The sequence below is a fragment of the Gekko japonicus genome, unplaced genomic scaffold (genome assembly GCF_001447785.1).
Source record: "Gekko japonicus isolate JY-2015 unplaced genomic scaffold, Gekko_japonicus_V1.1 scaffold549, whole genome shotgun sequence".
Lineage (NCBI taxonomy): Eukaryota > Metazoa > Chordata > Lepidosauria > Squamata > Gekkonidae > Gekko > Gekko japonicus.
Genome location: NW_015169189.1, coordinates 457019 through 466495, shown reverse-complemented (window position 1 = coordinate 466495; position 9477 = coordinate 457019). Strand labels below are relative to the sequence as shown.

General features: G+C 38.9%; 1 protein-coding gene across 1 annotated transcript in view; it reads right to left on the bottom strand.

Annotated features, from left to right (window-relative positions):
- Window positions 1-2627: 2627 nt before the first annotated feature.
- PRDM6 (PR domain containing 6) overlaps window positions 2628-9477 on the bottom strand; it is a 161534-nt gene continuing 154684 nt past the window's right edge. The window contains exon 7 of the mRNA XM_015416222.1: window positions 2628-2742. Within this exon, the coding sequence (XP_015271708.1) occupies window positions 2628-2742 (115 nt within the window). The remainder of the gene's footprint in view (window positions 2743-9477) is intronic.

The following is a 9477-nucleotide window of genomic DNA, read 5'->3' as shown; positions in this document are numbered from 1 at the left end:
TGGGGGAAAGAATAGCAATAAATATCCTTTCTTTAGACTCATTCCACGTGCAGTTCTTTAAGATCCAACCCATCATTTATAATCTTTAGGAAGGTTTCTTGATTTAGATACACAGCATTTCTCTTAATAAGAATAAAAAACCCAGCAAAGAGTCCGGTGGCTCGTGGGGGGGGGGGAATGCATTGCAGCATATGCAATAAGCAATCACATCATGCATTTTTTTGCACTAGGCTCTAACACACAAGAGCTTAGCTCACGTAGCTTTGCTAGTCATTACGGCATCACAGGATTTTGTGGGTTTTATTGCAATAGACTAACTATACTGCTGCTCTGGAATTTATTATTAATATAACTGGAAAGAAAATGGCCACTCAAGAATAATATTGCTAAAATGTGAAGCCATGCATGAGTCACCTAAATTTAGGACAAGTTATCAATTTCAAATTAAGGACACATTTACTGAAAAAGATTTTGAAACTACTACTTTTATGGGAACTTCATTTTTTATGAATGGAATTTTATGGGTGCAAATTCAAACTAAGTTTTGAAAGCATCGTTTTCAAGTGTGCCTGGATTATGTAAAAAAAATCATCTAAACCTTACAAACTTCTTAAATTGCTATACTTGTACTTATAGGACTACACTCCAGCTGATGTCCTGCATGAGCCATTCAACACGCATTACCTTGTCATGTATATACATCTGTGTGTTCAGGATGGACATTACTCAGAGGGAACCATACATGCAGAGGTGTTAGTGAGGCACTGGATCATGCCCAGACTTTTAAATGGTTTGATCCTATAAGCAGATACACTATGGCTGAAATGTATTGGGTTCTACTTCTGCCACAATAGTGAAAGCCTAGCCATAGTTAAACTGCTTGGGTTATAGAGCCAGGGGTTCCTAGATGGCTGAAGTGAAAGCGCATCAAGTTAAGTAGTATAATAAATTCCACTGCAAAATTTCATTTCCACCAGTAAAATTATGAGGTAGGTTTTCCAAAGGCAAAAATGAACAAACCAGTTAAGTCAGAGATTTTCAATTAGTTTAGTTTAGACTGTCAATTTAAGCCAATACAGTCCAAATGATTTCTGACATAACTTGCTGCTTGATTCTTAAAGTGCAGACCATACAACTGAAGGACATGAGATGGGTTTAAGCACCAAAGATCAAAGTAAAGATTGACATCTATAGGCTAAACATTGACTCAAAAAACTTATGTTTGAGTCTTTAAATTAGCTTTCATTATGAGAGGTTTTAGAGAACATGGCAAATTTCAGTCTTAATAACTTTTCTGGTCTCATGAAATAAGATACACAGGGCAAGGGAGACAAGAGGAGCTCCCTGGTGCAGGACCAGTTCAAGATCGATTTTTCACCGTAAGCAAGTACACCCATCCTCTCCAGGGCCAGCACCACTGCCAGCTTTGTCCAAGCCAAGTCCCTATGCTCTTGCCACAAGGCTTGATTTGGATTCGACTGGCAGTGGCACAGGGTCTAGGAAGGGATGCCAGCCATCTCCTGTTCCACTGAAGGCTGGAAGCCAGGTGCGGACCTTCAGTGCATCGGCACCTGCCTCACTGTGCCACCCCAAGCAGTCACTTTGTTGGGTTGGCCATAAACTAGCCCTGCCCCCTATAATACCAGTATTGTGTGAGGTTGTTCTATGTTGGGTAAATGCTGAGATGCTACTGGAAATATTAAATTGGGATAATTCAGTTGATTTTTTTAATGTTACTAATATTGCCATCAAAGCAAAGACTTTTTTTCTGGCTATACCACTTTTAACATTTACATTTTCAAACATTATACTTTTAAATAAGTGTGTCACAGTTTCACTGAAACGGTTGTTCATCATCACTGGTGAGTAGTATTTTCTATATGTTCAAATGCTTTCCTTACTGGTACTTTTACAATATATACACTTACAGATATATAGAGGACCAAGTTTATTAACATTTCTGGGATTTCCTGGGCCAATACAACAGTGGCTAATGAAAACATTTATACAAAAAAGTGCACAAAATGTGATTTTTGAAACCATGGGAATGAAATGTCCATTGGCGGGAAGAGGTCTGCCACCAACACAAAGATGGTCCTGAATGGCCTCCTCTGTCTTGTCACTTAAATACAACATTTTTTTAAAAAAATTACAGACACATCCAGAGCAGCACAACCCAATAAAGCCTAGCCAAGAAAGGAATATACCTAGGTCCACTGAGTCATGCTGAAGAAAAAGGTGCAACAATAAACAAGTCCATGTGCATTCTTAGTCATAGCTATGGGCAAAAGAACCCTTGATATTAGTTGCTTTGGTATTAAATAACAATTATAAAAGCTTTTAGAAATAAAGCAATACATGGTGGGGAGGGGACTAGAAATGCTAGCTGGCCCTAGTGTCTTGTCCATTGAAATCAGTCTCATTCCTAGTCATAAATAAATAATCTCTTTCCTGGTTTCACTTCCACGCCAGGATCAATATCTCTTAACATCTTACTTATTTTATTACTGCTCTTGGTTTTCTGGGACTGATTGAAAGTTGCTCAGAGGAAATCTTTGGTTTTGCTTAAGTGTCCATGACATTTAATCATGACTTTCCTTGCAGTTTAATTCCAACCAGTCAATCAGTTAATCCACTTCAATTGATTCTGTGCTCTCTGTTATTGGCTTGCACTCATTGGGCATCCTCTGGTGTCGACTCAGCTGGGTGGCTTGTGTGAAGCTTCTCTCACACCTCTCGCACCTGGTAAAGGCAAGAGAGAAAATTGAGACTGGGGAGCTGCTTCTGGGGGTTGAAGGGTTTTGTCTTATCCTGCCTAATCAGAACAGACATTCAAAAGTGGCTTCAGATTTTACCGGCTCAAGAGGTTTAATTGGTGGCTACTTCCAAGGCCTTGATGCCTATGATGGGACAGGGCCTGTCTGATTCAGAACAGAGGAATCTGTCAATAGACAGGGGGAAGGTGATTTCTCCAGAGAGGCCTGTCCTGCTGCAGCTCTGATCACTGTCAGTTCAAATAGATAAAGAACAAAAAGAGATTTTAGGAGTGAGCCATCAAAGAAGCAGCTTGTCTGCAGTTTTCTGCTCTGAAACCCCGAGGAGAAATTGATGACAAATAGAATTTCACCTCCTGCTAATTTAAAATCAGGAGCACTATCTATTGGAGCCATTGTGAAGCCATGAAGCAATAATCACTTTGTTTTGCTGCAACAGAAAACTCCTATACTTGTCTGAGATCAGTATGCAGGTGGCTTTTTGGAACAGGCGCACCAGTGATTGTTTAAGCAATATTTTAAAAATGTACTGGACAACAGTGAAACCCCAAAGTTCACCAGCGCATGTTCTATTGATGTCCTACCTCCACTGGTTGAACTGCATAGCAAGATCATGAATCATTAAAATGTAAACTTTCTACAGGGGTTGTCACAGGGATGTGTGATTCAGAGTGAGGAACCTACATCTATCCCAAATGTATTTAAGTAATTTCTGTCTTGCATCCTTAAACTGAAGTTCAAAAGATGTACAATAAAATCAATTGAACAATAAGCTGAGAAATAATTTTTTTTAAAAAACACCAGCAAAATACAGGTATTGCAAAAACTCCAATAAAATTAACAATAGGAAGCGACAGCATAAAATCAACAATGGCTTTGTACATGACTAAAACCAGTCATTGTGTATAAATCCAGAGGAATAAAAGCAGAACAACCAACAAACATAAATGCAATAAGCAGTCACAGCTAGTATAAGTCTTTTGACATTTGTGAGTACATGCCTTATAATCCTTACTATCTCAAAGTTTTGTGGCTGCATTTTGAACCAATTACAGTTTCTAAACCATCTTCAAAGGCATCTCCAGGTAGCGTTACATTGAAGTAATGTAAACTGGACATGATTACAATATGGTTAACTGTGATGAGATCTCACTTTTTAAGGAAGGTCTGTAACCTGCAGGCTAAGTGAAGTATACTAAGGGTAATATGTGCCATACATAATTTCTGAGAACCCATCTGCAATTACTAATTTAAAAGTACACCCAGCAGTGTACATGCAACCCATTACTGGAAGTGCAGCACCTCTAGCACAGGCTGACTCTTCATTCCCAACTAGCCATACTGTATCTGCATCAGAACTTTTATACACTGAATTTAATTTATTTGCCTATTTTAGCTTATCTAGCCCATCTGCTCCTGGAAACCTGTTCAGGACATTTACTGGCTCACCAGGCTGCTGAAAATGAAAAGCAGAATTGTATGTCCTTAGCATGGTGATCATCCACACTCCATCATAGTTGTTCATAAAGAGAGATTTGCAACCAGGCAATAGTAGTTAATATCATTTGTACCCAGAAATGGTTTCTGTGGCAATCATATCAACCCTGAATATAGATTCAGGTGGGTAGCTGTGTTGCTCTGAAGCAGCATAATAAAGTTTGAATCCAGTGTCACCTTTAAGACCAACAAAGTTTTATTCAGGGTGTTTCACTGTATCTTTCATGTTTCACTGTATCTGAATAAGTGTGTTTGCACACAAAAGCTTATAACTTATATCCTCCCTGAAGAAAGTATTACCCCTGGGTAATTCCTTCTAAAATGGAATAAGCCAAGATGAGCAACGGCAAGCATTGAGGTAAGCCACATGTTTTCAAGTAACTTGTCAGCAACCTCAGGCCACAACTACAGTGCAACTACCATGCATCAACCACAACTTAACTGACCTAATTTTGAAACTGTCCAATAGAAATAAAGGCATCCAAATTGGAATGGATGCAAGTGATTTTATCTGTGAAATGTCTTGCAAATCAATCACAGCAGAATTATATTCTGCATTATGTGTGTTAGTATCAAGAGGAGTCTGACAAAGAAGACCCTTCACTATTTAAGGCAAGTTGTGGTTGACAGCTTTGTGCAGATGCCATGAAGGTACAGAAATAACATTGATTTGTTGCCATCATCACCACAAAGTAAGCACAAAAGTGTGCTCTGACCTGTCAATCATGCCTTTCTAATTTTACCCCACTTGTACCCAAACCACCCAATCCTGTCAGATCTTGGAAGCTAAGCAGGGTCAGCCCTGGCTAGAATTTGGATGGGAGACCTCCAAGGAATACCAGCTCATGATGCAGAGGTAGGCAATCACAAACAACTTCTGAACATCTCTTGCCTTGAAAACCCTAAGGGGTCACCATAAGTCAGCTGTGATTTGACAGAACTTTTCACCCCCACCCCCAAACCACCAGCTCATCTGCTTCATTGGCTCTAGCACCTCAGTACATCATGGAGTAGGATGGGCTCTACTGAGGGGGAAGAAGGTGTCCAGGAGTGACTGTGAATGGTCTTCTCTGAATCATCTCTGAATACCAAAGATCAACCAGAACTTTAAGAAGAGTCAAACAGATTCATCCAAATGAGAATATACTCTACTAAAATTCAGTTTTTTAACATACTGTGACTTCTTTATAGTCATTTTGAATACCTGATGAGGCTATACATATACGTTTTGTGCGGGTACCTTTAATTTCAAGTGGGTTTGTGAAGCAGAAGGGCTTGTGAAGCAGAAGATTTAAGTAGACTGTACCCTGTAATTTTAATGTGATGTTCATATAAATCATTTAACTGATGCTGCATGATGCCTATGAACAGTAAATACAATTGGCCCAAAGGCTATGAACAATAAAGAGGCTCTTCAGTTTCAAACATCGCACAGCAGAGGGCATGGCGAAGAATTATTGTAATTTCTCGAAAGAACGACAACCCAGTATGTAGATTGATCCCCCTAGAAAATGTTGTATACAAACAATTTTCATCATTGGACATAAATGTAACTTCTATACAAATGTCAGATGACTCCCTCTCTTTTTTTATGTCACACCTGGAAAAAACAACACCTAGTCTTGCATTTGAGTCAATACTGGTAGCTTTTAACCAAGATACCACAGGGGCACTTATCAGCATATATAATCACAAAACATTATAAAGTACCTGTTAATTATTTTTAGGGAACTTATGGTTTGAGGAACACATGACCCAAATGTTATATAGTCATTCATCTCACCTACTGTTCCAGCCTAGGATGTCAAAGTGTTTAAATTGTGTTTCTTTGATTGTCTCTCTTGGAATATTTTAGCCAGTTGCTCTACTGTTAAAAACTGCACTGTGATCTTGACAAATGTAAAATGTCAGCTCTAATGTATCAGACCTATCAGCTCAATGAAAATAACTCAGAAGTATTGATCACCTAATGATTTTTGGTGTATTCATTAACGTCTATGTGCAGATCTTCCCCTCTCCAGAGCTCCTGAAATGCTGATGACACATTAGTGTATTGCTGATTGTTTATTAGAAAACTGATTAGTTACTGGATTAGTGTGTCAAAATATACTACCTTTCACTGTTTGACAAACTTGCAAATTATGATTTTTTTTTATCATGGTAGCTCTGAAATCAATTCAGTTCTAGGATTAGCTAATGCAACCTGAGGCACTGAGCACTACTTGTACTTGAAATTACACCTTTACCTTACCTATAAGCCTACATCCCTGAATACATTCACCTACTCTCATGTATTTGAAAACAAAGAAGTCTCTAACCACTGTTTATCCCTCTTGTGTGGCACTAGGGTATAAATAGTCACAGTAATAACATCTCTATCACTATTTTAATAGACAGGTTATCATTGTGACAATTTATTTATACCCTAGTGCCACATAAAATAGATTACCATATCATGTGGAATTTGGGTAAGAGCCTTTCTTGGTCCAGCTGATGTATGAAATAATTTTTGAGACTTTTTTTTCTGTTTGCTTCCAGGCAGCATACATAGGCTGCACTTTCCTTGGAGCTAGCTCTATCGAATAAAATGGGACTTCTGAATAAACATGCTTAGCACTGCTCCCATAGTAAGACTTAAAGTCATGGTAGCCACAGGAGCTTTCCCCCATTGCTAGGATAGTACTCCTAAGCTAAACCACAAATGCAGAGTAGAATCCACCACTATATGAGTTGTACTGGTACTAACATTTTTCCATTCGTGCTGACCAAGCAACTTGATTGGGCTGCCTAAGCAGTTTTATAAACAATGGGTAACCTCAGCTTTTATTTAAGCTGCAGGAAAGGGCAAATGCACCAACTGGCATTGATATCACTTTTTTAAAAACCTGGTATATCTGTTTGTTACTAGTCTAATCATATCATAAACACTGTATACTTCTGTATATAAATCGGTCATAGCTAATTCTTTTTACTTCTTTTGTTTTACAAGAGTAATCCATATTTAAATCTTCCACACTCTGTTTCTCACTGTATTCTCATGGATATTAATATAGAAGGCAGGTGCTGGTTAATTCTATAGGTGCTAATCCTATGCTCAGTTAATGCACAAAGTCCAAAGCCAAATCAGTGTGATTCACATACAGGTTGGCAGCCATCCTGTATGGCATAACACTAATTTTTATCAATAGAATTCTATTGGAGCTACACCAGACATTCTGGAAATAATAACAACACCCCCCACACACACACAAAACAAAAAAAATACACGAAATCTTTTATTTAAAAAATCCTATTAATGACTCTAAATGGAGAAAGTTGAGATTTTATTGGAAACATGACAAAAACAGGATGTTAAGGAGAGGAAGTGAGTGGAGTCAACAAGGTTACACATAAGTAACACCTTAACATTAAAAGAAATCTATTTTCCATTTTGACCCGGAAGCCTCCACAATTAATTACTAAAATCTATTTACACAGCAACTACATAAAATCAATCTAATTGCTGGCCCTTTTTTTGGCTTTGCTTTCAGTGGGTTATCCTAATCCAACATAATAGCTCATTGGGTGCCATTTGTTGATGCTGCAGCATTGCATTGTCTTTTTGGATTCAGACTAAGGTGGACCTTGGGAATCAAGACCTTTCTCCCTTTTGCTTGAATGTATGACACTTGTGCTATGAAAGTCATGCAACCCTGGTGATTATAAGCAGCTTGTTTATGAGACCCTCTCATACACTTTTGAGACAGATGCCTCTTACACAGAACATAAACTGTCAACTCAGAAAAACAGTTTACTGAGAACAGGAAATCGGGGATCATAGCAGAACAGACATACCACTTTTAGTCTTCCTGTGCTCCACCATAGCAGAGAAACAAGTGTCTTGCATGTGCCATTGCTTGGGTAAGCATGTCTTGGAAATTGTTGCTGGCAAAGTGTTAAGCAAGCATCAATAAATTAGGATGTCCAGATGCTTATTATGTTACCCATGCCAGTTAAGAAGTTGATGCTGCATTCCTCTACACTCTTACTGAGGGTGGGGGTCCACTGTGATCAGGCTACAGAAGTTAGTGGCAATTCAGGGCTATTTTTGGGCAGGAACACACAGGAACAAAATTCCGGCTGGCTCCTGAGTTGGCCACACCAAGCAGAAACTCATTAGCATAATAGGCCACACCCAACATCAGAAACTGATTAGAATAGGCTACAGTAGGGGTGTGTGGCCTAACATGCAAAGGAGTTCCTGCTACAAAAAAAGCTCTGAGTTTTGACAACAAGGTAAACAGAATAAGAAGCAAAAGGTGGGTGTGGCTGGATGACCACACTTCTGGTAACATGGGGGTGCAGCCTAATATGCTGTGCTGTCAAGGGCATGGCCTAATATGCTAATGAGTGTCTGCTGTTGGGTGTGGCCTATTATGCTAATGAGTTCCTGCTGGGCTTTTTCTACAAAAAAGGCCCTGAGTGGCATTATGCTGATGTCTTTTATGTACTTGAAACAGAATCTGACAAAAACTAACCATTACAATTAGTAGACTTGTCCATTTCTTTTGTTATGAATTACAACAATTACAAAAATTGGGTGTTTCATAACTATCATAGTTAATATAACAACAAAACATTTTCCCCATCTAAACAGCTTACAATGAAACAAATATATCTTTCTCCCCCCCCCCCAATTTTCCTCTAATCTTCCATTATTGCAGGCTTGCTTTTCTCTATCTCAACTGGTTTCACTTTTACAAGACAGCCAGCATTTTCTTAATGAGAACATATCTGCGTTCCTTAAGGGAACAAGGGGGAAAGAGGCTCTGGGTTTTCTTTTGCATTCTTCTTTTCTTTCATCACTGGGGTAGGAGTTTGCCTTACTCTATCCTCCCAATGCCTGTCCTGCTCTGCCAAATTGTCCCTTGCAATTTGCACTTCCTAGCTTGCCTACTGCTCTCCAGACCTTATTTCCCAGCTAAGCAAATCTACCTCAAGGTTATCCTGCTGCTGCCTGCCTGTCCAATCCCTTGTGTCACCAAATGCTCTTGTCTTGTCAGTCCACCTGTTCCTCGTGCTATTGTTCTTCAAGCTATATAGCTATAGTGTACCCTCATGGTACACTACTGTTTCTCTCTTTGGAAACTTTCCTAACAATTTCCCCATAGACTATACTTGGTGTGTTTCATAGTCTCAGAAATGGGGACTCTTTTATTCTATACAT